Source organism: Neolamprologus multifasciatus, chromosome 22, assembly GCF_963576455.1.
Source record: "Neolamprologus multifasciatus chromosome 22, fNeoMul1.2, whole genome shotgun sequence".
Taxonomy (NCBI): domain Eukaryota; kingdom Metazoa; phylum Chordata; class Actinopteri; order Cichliformes; family Cichlidae; genus Neolamprologus; species Neolamprologus multifasciatus.
Genome location: NC_140459.1, coordinates 8,436,204 through 8,455,814, shown reverse-complemented (window position 1 = coordinate 8,455,814; position 19,611 = coordinate 8,436,204). Strand labels below are relative to the sequence as shown.

Genomic DNA, 19,611 nt, shown 5'->3' with positions numbered 1-19,611 from the left:
TTACTGTGCTGAATACTAAGTAAAACAAAACAATATAAAACTGTTGTTTTTCTTAACTACCTGTCTGTGTTTGAGAAAGTCCAGGGCGATCTGGACATTCTGCAGCTTGTGGAAGCGCATACGGCCTTTCTCCCGAGGCTGTAAGAGACCAGATGAGACCAAACATGAAGTGAAGGGAGCACTTTAGGTCAGCAAACAGCAAAGCCCCATGACTGAGGAACAGGTGTTTCAGGCTCCAGTAACACAAAGATCCATTCTCTACTCTACATATTTTCACAGTCATGGACTCGAAAACTTAGATTTAAAAGAAAGCAAATTTGAAGTGTGATTCAAATTCTGCGTGTTTGTGATCAAAGCGTTCAGAGCTGACCCTACAAGACCCTGAAGTGCATCAGAGATCCAGCCAAGATGTCTGCAGGTGAAAGCATGATAATGAATGATAAACATTCTCAGTGATTCTCCCAATCATCAGTCACAACTCTTATTTTTTTTCCCCAAGACCGTTCAAACACTGCTCCCTGGATAACGGATTATTACACTTTGCCCCGAGTCAACTGATGACTGATAAATGTTGCTTTTCTTTATAGGAGTGGCGATCCTGACATGCACTCGTGCTCCAAGTTCTAAGCTGCAGAATTAGGTTGTAGTGACTTTGATTTCACTACAGTGTAAGAAACCACCATTTGAAACTGATGATAATAAACAGTTATTAAAAGGACAAGGACAATCAACTACAACTAAGTATTATAACAGAAGATAGAAATTCATACTCTCTATCCTGGAAATCTCCCAAGTCAATCAATCTTTATATAACAGGAATGCCTAGCAATGTTTTCAAAATCAATCCTCATTGCACAAGCACATGCAATGACTGCTGCTGGTATATTCAGCCATTTTCCATTGATGTAATTGTGCTGTAAAATCCAACCCAGACCACAAACCATTTTTGTCAAATACTTTCATTCTCTAAATGAAAACTTTGGTTTCGTACACTTCTGTAATCTGTGATGTACAGCTTTCTCAGATCTACAAGGCACAATCATAAAAACTCCAACCATAAAAAACAACAACTTAACATATTTTTTTTTTATTACATAGGAACAAATCCTGCCCTTTAGTAATTATGTTAACAGTTATTTTTTTTAAGAGTTATAGCAGACTCCAATAAGTCTGAACACAGATCAGTTCAATCACAGTTCAGGTTATTTGGACATCTTTGGATTTTAAAGTCAAACGTCTGACAGAAGAACTTGCGGTGCAGAGCCCAGTGGAAAACTTAAAAGAAAAGCTGAGCTTCTTTCATAATCCACAATGTTTTCTTCATTCTTGGAAATCGTGCATTATTTTCCTGAAATCTTGCTTTGTGTCTTTGGATCTGAGACCAGAAATGACATGAAAAGTCTAAACATACTGACACACTGAGGTCTTTGGGGAAACTGCTGATGCACAAATACGAGCAGTCATAATGTGGTTTCCATGGATGAAGTGATCTAAAAGTGGCATCCATGCTGGAAGTGATCCAGAGGTGCACCAGGAGAAGATCTTGAAGGGGAGACTTGACAAATTAAATCAGGTATGTTTCTTAATTTTTATGGGTGGAGTCTTTGCACTTTTTATGATACAGCCCTTTAACGAGGTACGGACATAAAGCTACATTAAGAACAAAAACAGTATATTTTTCTAGGTTATTCTTTTCTATTCTTAAAGAAGGCTAACTTTAATGTTTACTTATGAAAACGCTACAATAATTACTACAAATATTCTGAATAAAGCCACCAATTTAACCACGTTTCCTATCATGGCTCCTGAACCTGCCAACTCACTGACAAAATGAAAGAGGACAATGTTGACACAGAAAGGGACAATACACAGGGAGTGTGACCATCATCATGCACAACCCAGCAGCCACCTGGGGTGGTGACACATGCTACGCCCGCGGAGGCGGCCAGCCACAGTCCAGGCCCCACTCACCAACCGCACGTTCCTCACAACGTCACGTTCCCTCGGCTACCACAGCAAGAGCATCGCAAGAGAGGAAGGCAGAGGCAAAGGGGGAAAGGTCAGGGCAAAGGTCAGCAGACAGGAATTAGACAAAGGAAAAACCAGGGATCAAACAAGTCAGTGCAGAGAGGTTAAACGATGGAAGCAAAGAATGAAATTAGTGTTTTAAGGTTACATCACCAGAAGGTGTGTTCCCAAAAAGACTAGTGCTAAGCTAAGTAAAGTAAAAGAGTGTGCACAGCCTCAGCATGTACTGAAATGTCCAAAAATCTCTAAAGAATTAAAGTCAACACATGCAGAAGTGGAAAGAAGAAATCCAGAGTAATATCTGCCTTATAAACATTTAAAGCGGTTGAATTAACAATGAGTAGACTGGACAGTAGAACAAAGATTACAGCAAATACACTGAGTAGGGCAGTAGAGCTGGGATGATAAGAAATGCCTAGACAGGACAAGGGGGTTACAGAAGAAGCACAAATTCTAATATCGGAAGTGAAATACCACCAAAAGCTTACCAGAGTCTCTCCAGAGAGCACCTCCAACAGGGAGATGAGGTTGTGTCCATCTCTGAGGTCCTCGTACAGGTCAGTGATGTGTCGCTGGGCCTGGAAAGAAAGGAAAGAAACCAGTTTTATCAGTATTGATGCATACAGGGACATTATTTTTTCATTCAGACACCCATGATGTCAGCACCAGTGCTGAATCACTGCACACGACACAAACAGTTGCTGAGAGTTCCTCACAGTTGACAACGGAAAACAAAATGTAACTTTATAACTCACAAATCTCATCTACAAACAAATTAAGATAAAAAGAAAAACGTGAACACACAACAGTGGGGGGACTGCTTTTACCCTCTGCCTTCTGCAGCAGCAATTTGCTCCGGCTTTTTAAGGATTTCACCCCTTTTATTACCTGCTACAGTAATAAAAGGGGTGCTCCTTACTATTATTTGTAGTTACACTTTTGAGATGTTGTAGCCAAAGAACATGCAGACACATGCTGCACTGCAGAAAATGCTCCAAAAATAGACAGAAAAGAGCTGAACTCAGCGAGGGGAAAGATCAGAGGTTAGCAGCAAAAGAGGGTGGATGAAAGGGAGAGAGGGCAAGGGAGGGTAAAAATGTCAACACAAACATGCAGGGAGGGACAAATGTGTGTGTGTCCACGCAGCTCTCTGCTCACAGACAGCACCTACCTCAGCCTTCCAGTGCTGGTGGGAAGGAACAGGAGGACAGGGTGAAGGATGGAAAGAAGAAACAGTTTGATGTGAGAAGATGTAAAACTTAAAAGGACAGTGGGAACAGCGAGACAGATGGTGTGATTTGATGGATAAACAAGGACAGTCAGCTGCTTTCCGTTTCAAATTCTTTAATTTGATTCCTTCTATCCCTCAAACTAAAGAAACATGTGCATGTCGCTGTATTAATTTTATGTAGTTTAGTTCTCTATGATCTGCACTGGTTTCAGTGGGATTGACTGAGCTAAAAAGGATTTATAAAACACAGAACAGCATCTGTTTTTCATTCCTCACAATCTGAACTGAAGTGTAAAACAAGCTACAGTAGATGGCATTTATCAGACAGCTGACCGTGAGATTTACAAGCCTCATAGTTTAATCTCATGACTCTGTTGTGACCATGAATACAAAGTGACTCGAGGGCCAGACTGCCTGAAGTCTTTTGGTCCCGAGAAATAAACAGTGACTATGGACAAAGCCTGGGAGTCATCTTGGACGGAGCCCAGTGTCACAGGATGCACATGGACGACAGCAGACATTCTTTAACACGTTTCACTTCCCGTGTTAAAACAAGGATTCATCAACATGAAAGTGTTGTAGAGACGCAACAAGGTCCAGCTGACACCGCCCAGATAGGACTGTGGTTTTTTTTTTCTTTCCCTAATCGATGGTTCAATTTTAAATTAAATATTAAAAATAACTTGTTTAATATAACCTGATCAAAAGTAACTTTCTTCTGTTAGGCTGGTCTTTGCAAACAGAAGGTGTGAGCCTCAGGTGGGCGGGGCCTCAGGCACACGGATAATCATATAGCTCTTATTAACATCAAAAGGAGCCAAGAGTAGAAAACGTTTATACATCAGCTATTTAAAAAATAATTATGAGACAGAACAAATCTGCTTATAGAAATATAACACCTGCTAATACTAGAAACCTGAGATTCCAACATACAAAGTTAGCGTTTTATTTCTTTATTATTTTCCTGTTGTCATAGCAACATGACATATGACAAGTTTTTTGTTTTTTTTAAAGGATTCTTTTAAGAAATCCCGGCCTTCTCCACTTATGAGTAACACAGTGACTCATAAAATGACTCAAACGTAAACATTTCCTGTCTTATGTCATAGATGTGAAAATTCGATTTGGACTTTCCTTAGGTTTTGGACTGTCGCTCGGAATAAACTAACAAACTAAAGGCACCCATGAAATCATTTCATTACAAGTAATCATTACGTTTTAAAGCAGCAAAAATACACTAACACTAACATACTACACAAGCCAGAGTAATTTTAAATTATTCTGATTTCTAATTACTACATAAACATCATGAACCAGTAGCTCATTAGTTCAAAATGTTCTTACATTTTACTGAGACAGACGCCCTCCACATTTGAAAAAACTTTCATTTTGGAGTTTGTGGTTAAGGATGGATCAGGTAACCCTGAGCCATCGCTTATTGATGCTGCTCTAGGCTTAGGCTGCAAGTGGACTTCCCATGATGCACTGAGCATTTCTGTCAAGGTTTTTATCTACCACTGCTGCCTCGCATTAGACTGTGTCTTCTCTCACTTTCAGTGTGTGTTTTTTCGTATCTTTCTAAGCTCTCCTTTTTCTTTTCCGTCACAGCAGATGGCTGCTCCTCCCAGAACCTGGCTCTGCACTGTTTTTTCCTTCCCACATCACTTATTGCTGCTCATAGGGGCCTTGTCTTATTATAAAGGTTTTTCCAGCATAAAACGCCTAGAGATGTTGTTGTGATTTGGCTAAATCTAAATTAAAGTGAACTGAAACTCAGGGCTCCTAAATCTTGCTAATCACTTGATTATCCTCTGAATTACACAGAGAAGTTCCCAGAACTGAAAATATCTATTAGATATTAAATTACTAATTTTGTCAGACCATCGGTGCAAAACTAAGCTATGTTAAATTTATGTTGACTGTAAAATTTATGAGCAGCAAATCAGATTTAAGAATCTGAAACCAGTTATTATCTTGGTGTTATGCTTAATAAATCAGTTTAATTATTGCTATTATGAAAGCTGTTTTAGTCGGGATAATCTGCTAAGTGATAGCTACCTAAAATATTTCTTACTGTAACAGGACTTTGCTCCTCACCTAGTTAGAAGCATTTCCTTTTAAGGGTAAGGGTCAGAACATTTGTTGAGTGTTGTTTCAGACGTATTTAACACTGATCGCCTCACACTGAATCAAATACTAATTCAACGTAGAGTTTCCTGTCCCCCTGCACAGTCCTGATGAGCCGCCCCGACCATCTGGATTCCAGATGCGTAACCTGACCGAGCCCAGGCAACGATACCGCTCTTCCCGAGCGCCAAGCTAAAGTGAGGCCAGGTGCGTGTGACTCACCCCCTCACATGCATACAGTTAACGGTAAGAGCGCGGTTGCTATTGTATCTGTTGTTCACCTTTTCCAAAGCTTTTAAAAGGAGGTGTGGAGAATCTAAATCTGATTTAGTTTCAGATTCTCTTCCAGTTTTATCTTCAGGTAATGTTTCCCAGCAGTGAGATCAGATAGCGCCGCATCTCCTAAGAAAACCTTTTTGTGTAATTTAAGTTATTATAACCAGATGGGATATGAAAGAAAGTCCAGCTTTTTTGGTGTTATTTGAGGACAGCAGGAGACCTTTTTACCTACCATGGAGAATTACAGTTGAGTTATAAACTCCACATGCCGTAAAGTTAACATTTTAATAGGTTTTTGGAGATTTTTAATCTATCTGAGAGTAAAGTTGCAGTGAAATGTATGTGTTTTCATGGGTGAGGGTTGTTTGAAGCAGAACTTACCTTCACAAGGTGCTTGTTGACCCATTTTGTGAAGGTCTTTTTCTGAACTCTGTCCCGTTCATCTGTGGAAACACAGCAAATATACACTCGGTTTAATTTATGGTGCTAATTTAAGAGATTTTGCATTTTTAACAACAATCACTAATCGTGTATTACAAACTCAGTGGTCCAGACTTAAGGGAAACAAACCATAAGCACAATGTTATTTTTAATTATTAAAAAACCCCAAAAAGAAATCTTGTATTTGGCTTTTCCAAAACAAACTACTTGACGGCTGTCTAACCTGCCAGCAGACAGGAGTCATTCTTTTCTGCATGCTAGCTTAATGGCAGATAATCACTTTGAATATCATACTCATCAAAGGCTAGTTTCCTTGAATAACTCACAGACACGGGAACTACATCCATATCAAGCTTGAGAAGTCTGAAACAATGATTCCCAAACTTTCTGGGCTGTTACTTTTGCACAGAAGCCCAAGCATTGCCCACCATCTACATACAGCCATCTAACCCAGCGGTCCCCAACCCCCGGGCCACGGACCGGTACCGGTCAGTGAATCATTTGGTACCGGGCCGCGAGAGTTGAGGCTCAGGTGTGAAATGTATAGTTTTTAGGGTTTTTATCGGTTTTCAGCATTATTTTGTTATCGTTTTTATCGTTTACTCGGTTTTCCTGGGTCTTTTCACGTGTGTTATGAATAAATTTTCTTTTTTTCGGTACCGGTACTAGTTTTATTTTGTTGTATGTATCCGCGACACCTTAAAGGCCGGTTTATTAAAATATAGTCGGGCATAAACCGGTCCGTGGCGCAAAAAAAGAAAGGACCACTGCTCTTAATTGTTGTGACACGTGTTCGAAATGCAGGGAGGTGCGGTCGATTTGCCACACGGAGCAGCGCGAGAGTAAAGCATGGGGGAGGAGCTAATAATCGGCTCAGTCATTTTTAATGATCGTTGAAAGCTCGTAATCGTGATTAAAATTCGATTAATTGAGCAGCCCTATTTTTAGGGGTTTTATTGTTAACTCGGTAGTTGTGCGTCTTATTTTGAAAGAAATATTTACACGTTACCATAGTGACCAGAGAGCATGTTACTCTCAATGTTGTTGCCACTTTTCAGGAGGACGCTGCTAATAAAGTTACACAATTACACAGTGAATTCGCGTTTATTATTATGTTAACAAAACACCACAGTTTTTGTCTCGGTCGTATGATTTTATTTTGTTGTATTTATCCGCGACACCTTAAAGGCCGGTCTGTGGCACAAAAAAGGTTGGGGACCGCTGATCTAGCCCATAGGCCTGGATACATGATGGCTGAAACAAAATATAATTTGTGTTTATTGAGCCTAAACCGCCTTTATGGCCCTGCTTCAGATTAAAACCTCCAACAAAACTCTTTCAAATCTTTTTTATCTGTTTTTTCATCCCAGAGTCACAAACAGTGTGAGACATATTTGTTTTGCCCAGGGACAGAACAAAAAGTCACATGTGACTTTGACTCAGACACAGACATCTGATGCTCAATAGGGACAGCACATTACAGAAGACTTACTGCAGCAAAACAAAGAATTCCCTGCTTATCAGGGGAACATTGAACAGATTATCTCTGTCATCGTCTGGAGCAGCACCTCAGCTGGAACATGTTTCAGCCTGCAATGCTGTAGTCGTTTCATAATCAGATTATTCCCAACAAGCCTATCATACACTAGTAGGTATCGAACATATAATATGCAATGCTTTTTCTAAATTTTATCACCTATGCAGCCACTTGAAGAGATAACCATCAAACGTACACTTCACCTCTTCAGTGCAGTGCTTCAGTTAGTGATGAGGGTGCTTGTCAAATACAGAGCACTTCACCAAAACAAATGTTTAACGTTCAAATGGTTTTTTTTCTCATCAGTGACGTGCTGTAAAGAAGTTGATAGTATTATCTGCTCTGTGATCAAAGCTAACAGAAGTGATCAGATGAAGAGGGAACCAAAGAAGAGGACATCCCGTGGCACCAACGCCCAAATCACGGTGGCTTTATGTCCATGACTCACAGGCACACGCATGAGGCGGTCTCAACAGAGAAGTGAAATAAACCTCAAAAGCAGACAGATGAGTTCTGCTTTTTCACTGGTTTTGATTTCGGGCTTTTCATATATGGCTTTGCAAACACGTTGGACACGTGTTACGAAACATAAAAGATGCGTTTCTGCACAAATGAAATGTAGCAGCTCAGGATACTTCTGTTTCTCAGGTCGGCTGAGCACTAAAAATTCCTAAAATAACCAGGCTGAGTACATCACACTGAAACACAAGATCTACTGATCTCTCTGACTAATAATGTGTTTGCTTGGCTGTGTTTTGTAGCCTGAGGCTGCAGATTTAGCCCAGATTTATATTTTCACCCTGTGACAAAGAAAAGGTGCAAGATATCAGATCACCTGAAAAACAGTGTGCATGGATGAGTCACATTGTCAAATCCTGCAACTGGGATGTTGAATGTTATTACATGGACTTGTTGCAATGCTCAAAATAGGGTGCTCTCTTTCTTCTAAAGAATTTCAGTGGCTCTGTCACTTCAAACGCCTTTTTAACAGGCTACATTTTATCTGTGCTGCAAAACCTCAAATTAGGATTTCACATTAAAGCAAAACAGATTTCTTCTGTCTGACAGGAAAGTTCACCAGTAAAGATAAAAAAGGAAAAGATGTGACACAAAAAGGGGTGTGGCCCATCTGTTAAAAGAGAGGCTCCGGATTTGACTCTTTGCAAATTCAGACATCCAGACACAACTTTTGGACTTTTACGTAATACACGAAACAACAAAGCCAAGCCAAGCGCTAACATACAGACTGAACCATTTTCAAACCAAAGAATGCAACTGCAGAAAAACACAAAGCTCAAAAATGCAGCACTGCTGGAACAAACTCTACCTTTTCTGTGGTCCATGGCCCTGAGCACCCCCTGGTAGTAGGACTCCTCTACGAACACCCCATCACTACCCGTACTATCAGAGGAGTAGGCTCTGAATCTCTGCTCCATCGCCATGCTGTCAGCTATCAAAACCACACGGAAGCCTCTGCAGGTTCAGAGGCGATGTTGTTGTGTACTTCTACTTTATTGCCTGAAACACTGCTTCTCACTGAGGGCTCCTGGAGTTAAGTGGGAGTGTTCAAGCCACCGATTCAGTTCCTGAACTTGCTCCCTTTCTTCTCCCTATCTCCATTTGCTCTCTCTGACATTTAACGCCACATTTTTTTTCACCACCTCTTGCAAAATGCCTTCCTGCAGGCAGCAATGTCAGAGACATTCACCACAGAGAGGTCTGCGGGGAAGATTCTCCTCCTGGTTCAGCCCTGTTATCTACACCCAGACCCCACCCATGAAAAAAACCTCACACAGCACCCACCCAAACCAGAGCTCACACCTCAATTTACATTATTCTTTGCACTTTTAATTTTATTTTCTGTTTAATTTGAGGATAAGAAAATCCCACTCATCTAGCTACAGCTAACTATTGCACTAAGATTCATTTTCAAAGATTAATTTTCACAAAGACCCCACAGATCACTAATCCAGAACAGGAGACATTCCCTCATTTAGACTAAGCTGTACAGAAACGGACCACTGAAGCTTGTCAACCCCAACTGAACTCCACTGCTCAAGCTAGCGGTGCCTCTGACCATCCAGCGTGTGGTCAGAGGCAGAGTGGCGGGACATACCACAACGCCACAAAGCATCAATGGAAAAACTTGTCCCGAGCACACAGCCGAAGCCAGGAGGCATCAGAAAGAACGTCCTCAGCCATTTCCCCAAACAGTACAATCACAAGAAAACCTCGAGCATGAAAGCTCTTCCACCATCAGGAGATAATTAAGGAATAAAAGGCACCGAGGGAGCCGTCTTCAGGATACAATTCAGTACCAGAAAGAATAATGAGAACAAACTGCAGGACTTCAGTTTTATTTGAAGCATTTGATTTAGACTATTTTCCCTTGGATGGACCTCCAATACCCTGTCGTGTCAGTTCAATACCACAAACCCAAAAAGAAAAAAGAGGGTGTGGGATGGAGGGGGTGGACAAGCAGCAGACAGTAGAAAATTATCCGAGACACAAAGCAGCTATTGTGGCTCCGCATGGATAGACTGAGCAGTGTGTGCACATGACAACAATCATTTGCATCTTCTTCATGCAAATAACTTCTGTCAAACATCCCTGAAAAACTGGGTGCAGAATTTGTTTTTCCATTTGGCTCCAGGTGATCACAAATAGCACCTCCTCACTAAAATACCTTCAACACCTTTCACCCTGCAAAACACCAATTTTACGTGCAGTTACTGACATAACACTGTAAAGGAAAGGAATTTTTTTGAATGCCTATAAAGGGAGGTGACTTGTTGGGACCTGAGGCATGAAAGCTTCCTTGACTGCACCTTCAGACTTTAAACAGACCCTGAACGCCAACGGGCTACAAACAAAAGCAAAGACAGGCAGAAACGCTAAAATTAGCTAAACATAATTTGTGCAAAATGGCTTTTGATCGACACACTAAAATCTAAAACCTGCGGATTATAGTTTTCAATTTCAAATGCAAAGAGTATTTGTCTGCAGGCATAAGAACTGAAAACCGCAAGTAATCACTTCCAGTTTCCAAACGTGCTAAACTGTATTTGTTTTAAGACGAATGAAAGCACTGGAAGCTAAATTTGTGCTTCTTTGAACAAATCCTGGTGTAATCAAACTCGGCATTGAATTAACTTGATTTATTCACTTAAAGCTCAGTTTGCTAAAATGCTTTAAAGGTGGCAAAGAGATATAAGCGCTTTTTTGCACCTCAATTCTAAGACTGTTAAACAATCAGCCAGTATCTAAATGACGCTCTGGTGCACACAGAGCAGTATTGTGTGGATATTCCTCCTTTCCCTGTCCCTGATAACACACAGCGATAATTCTGAGCCGTGAAAGCTGATAGGAGTTTTAAGGTGACAGTTCAGCGCGTTAAGTCTGTAAATTCCTGCTGAGGGCGAGCCGACCCTCCTCACAGACAGGGGAGCCTCCTCTCTCCTAAAAGAATTTCAAAAATAAAATAAAAAACACACCCCTATTTGTGTTTTTTGCAAGAGACAGCACGCGATGTCAGTCCCACTGAGGACAGGAATGTTAATCAACACCTTGTATCATCTGGATCGCAGGTCCTGTTAGGGTTCATGATGGTATGAATGCTGGATGACTTGCGAAGAAACTCTGCCAAAGCCCCAGGGCATGGTGGGGCAGATCCAACCCGGAGCTGACAATGACAAGTGCACGAAAACATGCACATGTCAGAGAAGACGACCGGGTAGTGTCTGCTATTATACCTGAACGGAATTCATTCCTTTTAAAAAGCAAACACAGCTGGAAAAATAACTTAATAACCCCAAAGGCGAGACAGGAATATGTCCTGATCACCACTGTAATTTAAAGCTGCATTTAAACTTGCTCGTATTATGTTTCAGCATCACTTTTGCAATATCAGCATCACTTGCAAGCACTTTGTGCACAAAAACATGCGTAATCAGCCACACATGGTGTTTACAATCTTGTGGTTACGAACAGATGAGAACTGGATAATTGTTGGATTTATGATCTTCATATGTGAATACTGCTGCTCAGCACAGTTTGTCTCCCCCTTCTGGTTGAAAGGCTACAGCACAAAACACGGGAAGCTGAATATTTAAAGTCATAATCCATTTTAATGTCACAACAACTAGTAGCTCCAATCATCCCTGTGTGCTCCTAAAGAGACCTGAGACTACTGCTAAGAAAGCTCAAGGTCACTTGGGGCCCTGCAGTGTTTACATATGTCAGTGGGCAAATGATTTTTGTGTGTGGGAAAAGTGTGTTGTGTACACGGTTGCCGTGACAACATAGTAAAAACACACAGAAGCTCAGAGTCCATCAGAACACTATTTTGGCCCAGAACATCTGGGGAAACACCCGAGTGCAGGGGGAAAGTGGAGAACTGAAAATGCCAAAGTCCATAAAACACATCACACATTCACAGGGTGTTTCAGAGGGTTAACACAAACACCAAGTGCAGTTTCTATTCCTGTAGAATATTCAGGGTGAGCCGGAGAGTGACAAATTAACTGTGTACTGAGTCACTCAGTCGTTTTTATATTCAAATGTCAAGACAAATGATCGCGTCAAGAAGCTGCATACAAGGACATGAAGTAACCTCGTTATCGTAAAATCAACTTTTCTCAGATAACAGACCTCTGCCCAGTGCAGACATTTGAAAAGAGCCAAACGTGAGACATTTAAAGGGCTTAAAAATTAAGATTTAAGAAGCTGGAAGCTGACAGGGTTTTTAGTTATTTTTACCTAAAAATGCTTAAATAAACGATTTAGTATCCAAAATTAACTTTCTGTTGACGAACTGATTTACAGTTTATCATCTGCTCAGAGGGAAAGTAATTAATTATCAGACTGTCATCACTGATGTTACTAATAAACAACATTCTCCAAGTTTTGAATTCTATATATGTCTAAAATACCATTTATATATTTACTGAATTTGAATAGGGACGCAGATATAAGCAGTGTTGCCTGTACACAGCAGCAAACAGGATGGTATTTACCATGGCACAAGCCAGTGTTTATCTGTTGTGTCACATTGATTTCGTGGTGCCTGAATGAAGACTTTAAAACTGATTATCTCAGGCTGAGGTTTGTTTTCTAAATGTGGGAAATAAATCACAATAAAAACAAAATAATTAAAAATAGCTTTAAGCATCTCTAATTTCAATCATCTAGTTCTGGACGTCCACTGTTTTGGCCCTCAGGGCTTGCTGTATCGTGGGTGGAGGAACGGAAAAGGTTAACATTATCACCATCAGCACCCCAGCAGCCCCTCCCAAGCAGAGCCTCCTCCTATTACAGTCACTGAGCGATGGATAGAGCGGCGCAGTGATCGGACCTACCTGCGCAACACATTCGGCTGTACAGATGAGACCCCACTTCGCTGCAGTTCATTTCATGGATGTAATTAGTCCGTCGATAAAGAAATCCCCGCTCCAGCCCGCCGTACCAGGACGGCCGGTCAGCCTGCGCCGTATCGTCCACTTCGGCCATCCCGGTTTGTTTGTGCGTAAACGCGGAGCGCGCTGGACTTTCTCGAAAACGCCCCCCTCACTCGCGGGTTTCTCGCGTGTGTAGTACCAGCCCTCAAAACTTCGCTCTGTACTCTATGAGAGCCACATGGAGGACAAAAAACAGGGTCGAGTCAGATTGCAGACTCTTTGTCACAAGCCCAACCCACTCGTTTTGTTTAGCGAGAAGAAGTGGCGAGCAGCCGGCTCCGCCATCCTCCTCCGATCCGTCAGACGACTTGTGCCATTGAGACGCGCCGCGGAGAGACACTGCACACCGCGTCCTTATTTTAACACGCGTGATAACTGTACCTTTCACAAGATTGCATAACACACACCCCCGACAGCCCCATAAATGCAAAGCAGAAACAGGAATGACTTCTGGGAAGGCGCGAAACTTGCATGCGGTGACAGACGGTTCTGTGCATTGTCTCGCAGTGACTGTTCACAGGAGGGCAGAGCGCACATTACCCCAGCAATAAATCATCACATTCCCTTCACATCCATAACAGCTGTGCCTCATAAATATCCCCGACACAGGAGGCTCATTTTCTCTCCGTTTTTGCGCAACTTTAAGAAATACTTCACATAACTGAAAAGGTGCTGGCTCCTCGTTAATCCGCATGTGACAGAATCCAACTGCCATGACCATGAATTAATTTATGAAGAAGTTATATTTCTTTTAATTGGGGGCAGGTTAAGGTACAATCTGGTAACAAAACTTCTGATTAAGCAATAAAACAATACCAGTAGTAACTCACGGGATTAACTAGTGATGTGTCTAAAACAAAGTTTTAAACTGTTTCTTTAGGCACTTTGTTACTAGCAGCCCGAGTGAGTTCCCATTTCTTTACATTAATCTATGGAAAATACCAAAGACAACACTTTGACAGGTGTGAAATAGTATTTTTGCACCAACATGGTCCAACATTCCTAAAGAGCTGTAAGCTGAAATCTTATCTTTCATAGTGAGCAGTGTGAATGTACGTTTTTTATTTTAAACTGAAGAACTGGACAAATGGAGAACAAAAGAAGAAGTGGCAAACATAAAAAAAATCTACATACAGCATCTGAAACAGTATCTGAAAGTTTAACTTTTAAGAAGGAAGAAAGGAAACATTAGTAAACACCTGAGAGATGCATCTGGACTTCAATTGATGCAACTATTGTTCAGTGAAGCTCATCAGAAATCTCTCAGTGAATGGTGGCTGTCAGGAAGCCATTCTTAAGGAAGGTGGGCAAAGGCTGAGATATGTCAAATTATTATTTCTAAATTATTTTGATTATTATTAAATTACTCAAGAACCAGACTGAAAATCAGTGGCAACAGGTCTTGAAGACGTCAGGAGAGCAGTGCAACAGTGTCTGCTGTAAAACTGTAAAACATGGCGGAGGCTCTGACATGGTTAGGTGGTGTTGTGTGGTGTTGGGGATCTTTTCGAAAATGACAAAATTATTAAAATTAATGCACCCTGCAGTACAATCTGGAAAGTATCTGATTGGCTGTGGCTTCGTTTTTCGATGATGATAACGATGATGCAAATACAGCAACAGCCTAGATAGAAAAAACAGTCGAGGACAGAGATGAGGATAAGAACCAAGGCCCTCCCTCAGCGCAGACACACGCTGTACTGTATGCTGTGTATGACAGTGAACCCAGCTACTATTGAGGTTTACCACTAATGTGTTTTATGTTAGGCTGGGTATTGTGAAGGGCATGTAGGGACACGCTGGGTGTGCATTGTTTATTGTTTTTGTGTCCTTTAGTAACAGAACGTTTTCTCATTTTTCAGTTATTGCCCAGCGGGGCGTCCTCCCTCCTCAGGCTGTTATTACCACCACAGTGAAAGGAGACAGGAAAGTGAGTCACGGCTGAACACCACGAGACCAAATCTGAAACCGATCCTACGCTGTGCTGTCTGTGGCGCGCGGTTTAGCAGACACGGCTGCCAGTCTTCCATTAATACTGGTGCAGATTTGGGTGTGGCTTCCTAAATGGATTAGACAATATTGTTAAGGACTTTTATTGTGATGGGAAAGCAGTTTCCTAATCTTGAGAGTCTTAAAAAGACCTTTGCACAAAACAATTAGAGGAAATCTCAAAGTTTAAAAAAACGCAGTCAAAAATAACAGGGAAGGGATTAAATGATCATAAAGAACAGATCAAAATGAGCAGGAGCCTCTAATAAAGCAGGACTTAGATTCTTCTAAAGTCCTGAGGATCTAAATGATCGTTTGTTATGACTGTATCCAGGATACGCAGGCCACCGTCCTCAGTGTCGAGTTTACTACCATTAGTCAGTCACCATCTGTGGCACGGAGCTTTTTTTAAACCTGGCTCTGGGTAAAGTCCCTTTTACCTACTTCCACCTTCCCCCTGTGTCAAAGGCACCTTGGTGTCCCAGCAAACTACAGTTCAACTTACACAAGTGGACTCGGGTTGTGTCCTTAAATCGAAATGTTTGACTTGTACTGAATCTGTAATGTAAACAATGAACAGACAGCCTGATATTGATCTCGCCGCCGCCAGAAATATGCTATAAAGAGCGAATACGACCACACCTGATGTGCAGCTCTTACTGTCTGCACTGCGGCAAGAACAGAGCTGAAAGCAGATTTCCCCAAATGCAAAGCACCTTGATATCGACAGGAGCAAGTGATGATACATGGCCTAGTTTTGCAATGCAGTGTTGGCACACGATTTACCAGTCAAACGGCACTTCCTGGCAACCTTTGATCGCGGCTTCAGTTGCGTGCAATTTACAGACCACACGCATTCGCGTCACGCAGACAGAGGGAGAGGAGGATACATGTGTTGTTAATTTCTCCTGTTTTTGTTCTGCTTATGTTCTGATCATATTTTGGATATGGACAGGGACTTTTCCTTTTTGAGGAAAGACTTTTCAGAATTCTTTGAAAATCATTCATCTGCTCACAACAATGTGAGGAATGTTGTGAAAACTGCTCTTATCTACTCAAGGCGTGTCTTGCTCCACCCAAATACAACCTGATTGTGTAGTTTACAGCTGAGAGCACTGGTCAGATAATAGTACAGTAGTGCTCTAATTTAGCTTTAACAGCCAACTATTTCGAAATGTTACGGTTTTGTTTTTTAAAATGTATTTAGGTAAGAGAGTTTTGATGTAGTTTTGATTTTGATGTTTTTACTGGATAATCTATTTGCACAAAACACATAAATGTGCACGGTTGTTTTAAAGTGCCAAACGTGCCAAACAGGTTTCCCATTTGAAAGACAAAACAAAATTAAAAAAACAAAACAATTGTTCTCTCTTTTACCTGCAGACTGTCAGTCAAGAATTCTTTAAACCACCTCAGGGTGTGTCACCTGCAGGGGTGTGTTTGACAACCACCACAGTGTTCAGCTGTGTCAACAGTAACGTGGGCCTTCCTGAGGAGTGTGTCATGACATTAAAGAGTATGCAACTAACCTTCAAGCTGCATAGTTTAGTTGAACATCGTGTAACTCTTCTATGCTTGCAGTAAGATTGGTTAACAAAAGGATATGGTTAACCTAACAACGACAGTGTACCAAGATGAAACAGGTTGAACCAGCATTTTAACAATACAGCAGCCTCCACAACTGGGGTAGGTCTGTAAAGTGGAGAGATTAAAGTTCTATCCAGTCACTTTAAGAGAGCTGCACATAGATCTTTAGCTAGATCTTAACAAAGATGGAAAAAAATATGATGGAATAGTTTTCAGAAGGGAAAAACTGCAACTTAGGAGCAAAGCTGAAGCTGAGGAGTGCCCGTCAGAGCTCTGACTAAGCCGAAACGCCATTCTCCACAAGAATACTCCAGCTCTTTGGACGTCATCACCCTCCAGCCAGCATTTACAGGGTTAATCGCAACATCTCCATAGCACAGGAAACAGAGATGTGTGAGGGGAAAAAAAGGAGGGGGGGCAGTGAGGAAGAGAGAGAGAGAGGAACGTGTGCCGCAAAAACACAGAGGACGAGAGAGAGTAGAGACGACAGAACAGGACTGCCGGCAACAAACTGCCTGCAAAGGAAAACCTTTGATCTGCCGATCTCGCCGTCAGCTCTCCCTGCGCAAGCCTTGAAGCGATGAGTTTTTCAAGCTTTTCTTACCTTGCTTCTTGCGTACTCTCCACTGCCAGAAAACGATCAAGGTAACGATGTGACCCACAGCCACCAGGGCTGGGAACACATTTCCAGGGGGGCTTGTCGGCATCGGGCCTGGTACAAAGTGGAGAGTCCCAGGCTCTGAAAGGTGGGAGGGTTGGGGAGGGTAGCGACGGGGGGGGGAGTTGGAAGGTAAGTTGGAGGGGGGGAGTGAAGGGGAGGAGTAGGGGAGCGCCTAGGGGTGTGGTGTCATCCCGGACTTTAAAACGAGCGCTGCAGCTAAGTCGTCCGCGACTTTTACAAGACACGAGTGAAAGAGAACACCTCCCTCTGCTCTCCGCTCTGTGACTCAGTCCTCTGGCAGAAGTGGCTGATCTCTCTCACTCCGGCACTCTTTCCCTCCCCCTTTTTCCTCTCTCTGTTTCTCATATATTCACGTTTAAGTCATTTAAAGTTGCACTTCTTTTAAAAGTAAAAGCTGTAACTCTGGCAGCACGAGGAGCTCTGACGCTGTTAAAAATAAGTTGTGTCCTCTTTGTCCACAGATCAAGTAACTCCACTGGTTTTGCCCTACAGAAACTTGCTCTCTGCTTTCCTTGCCAGCTGCAGACTATCTGCAGGAGTTAATAATATATGAGGCTGTTTTGTGTGACAAGCACACACAGAGCACGCTCAGTCGGGTCAGCCTTGATAAGAAGCAAACTAAGGGAAATCCACTGTGAGCTGGAGTCAAAGTTTCCAACTGATTCACTCCATAAGTTTTCTTTTACCAACTGAAACCCATTTTCCATCGCGGTTTACAAGTCACAGACAGTCGCAGCCCAACCCCTTCCGCCTTTTCCAAATATTTATACTGAAGCCAGGCCTCCCAATTTTATTTTCCCTCATCACATAATCATCCGCTCCCTATCAATTCATTCTCCTTATGTAACTTCACAATTTTCCCGTAATTCTAATAGCTTCCTTATGCTTGGACAGCGCAACCATGTGTGTATAAGCTTCCTAGAACCTGATTAAACTGGATCCTGTTTTACAACCAACCGTTTCAGCATCTCTGAACTGCCAGCTGCATTGTTAGCTCTAAATCCTAAAGTGTTTTTCATTTTTCTCCATCTTACCCTGGCTCTGTTGTTAAAACAGAGAAAAGCCTCGAGGGAAGATGTCCTCTGGAACCAGACTGAATGCCTTTTAAGGACGCCGCTTTAAGCTCAATCATTTTCAAACCTGTCAATCAGCTTTATTAAAACAGTATGTCTATGTCACCAAATGGTCACAATGAAATTCCTCTGTGGGAGCTTCTCCTCACCAGCCTAACTCGAAACACAGAGTTGTGAAACACTAACTGCACCTGCAGCAACAGGCACACATCACCTGCTTGCATCACTGTTTAAAAAAATAAAATATTGCTTGAGGCAAAACAGCATCGCTGCCAAGGTCTCTGTTGTCAGAACAAATGAAAAGATCAGCTGTGGTGCAGAAACCCAACACCAAGACGAGTGTCACCCTCACACATTTACAGCGACGCGACGCCACACACCAACAGCCACCATAAGGAAAGCAAAAATAGTCGAGACGGCCTCGACCTCGTGCTGTCTTTCGCGTGAGCACTGTGTCATGCTATATAAAGAAGGGAATACAGAATAGTCTTACACAATATAGTTTGCACTAAATTTAAAACAAAAAAAGAAGCTATGTTTAGGCACAAAGACCAGAAGCAAAAGTGTAGAAGAAAAAGTGGGCGTTGTTAGTCTAAAGTGCTGGCAGTTGATTTGGGGAGAGACCTTATACGATCCTTGTTTGAAAATGTCAACCAAATCCCCAAAGCCTTAGAAACTGGCGCTGCAATTTGGCAATTAGTTACAGTGAGGATTGAGCAAAGGGAATAAATCCAGGGGAGCAGTAGAGACGTCTGGAATAAATTCATTTCACCACTCCCTCATGGGAGGAGCCAGCCCACTCCCCCTCTTCTCACATGGTATGCACTCGCTCAATGATTCCCATATTGTGATACACATTCTACATACTCCCGCGAAAGCAACATAGCCAAAATCCACAAAGTTACACATTTAATTTATTCAGAAGTTCTTAGAATTTCACTTAAAAAGCCTCCGATATTAATGCCCAACTTTCACATAACAGAGTAGGTAAGATTAGCGAAGCAATGTGAGGAATGTGAGAGATGTTTTTAATCTAAAGTACTGATACAGGGAGTGGCAGTGTCCTCGGATGGCAAGCATAATTCAAGAAATTAACCTCAGCATAGTTTATTCTTGATCTGGTATCTTTAAGTTCACTGATAAAGAGTCTAAAAAAAGATTCTGGTAAAAATAAAACCTAC

At 41.8% G+C, this 19,611-nt stretch overlaps 1 protein-coding gene across 15 annotated transcripts in view; it reads right to left on the bottom strand.

The window, feature by feature from the left end:
- The window catches only part of pleca (plectin a), a 110,019-nt gene that overhangs the window by 31,492 nt on the left and 58,916 nt on the right, over window positions 1-19,611 (bottom strand). For 4 of the 15 annotated variants that reach the window (XM_085149443.1, XM_085149447.1, XM_085149432.1 and 1 more), the window contains exons 2-5: window positions 6,047-6,108; window positions 2,517-2,606; window positions 1,972-2,007; window positions 61-138 (exon numbers count right to left, since the gene is read on the bottom strand). In XM_085149443.1, coding sequence (XP_085005569.1) covers window positions 61-138; window positions 1,972-2,007; window positions 2,517-2,606; window positions 6,047-6,108 — 266 coding nt within the window. Of the gene's footprint in view, window positions 1-60; window positions 139-1,971; window positions 2,008-2,516; window positions 2,607-3,199; window positions 3,215-6,046; window positions 6,109-8,970; window positions 12,977-13,000; window positions 13,958-17,279; window positions 19,588-19,611 lie in introns of those variants that run through there. The other 11 variants (XM_085149437.1, XM_085149434.1, XM_085149445.1 and 8 more) reach the window with 9 other exon arrangements.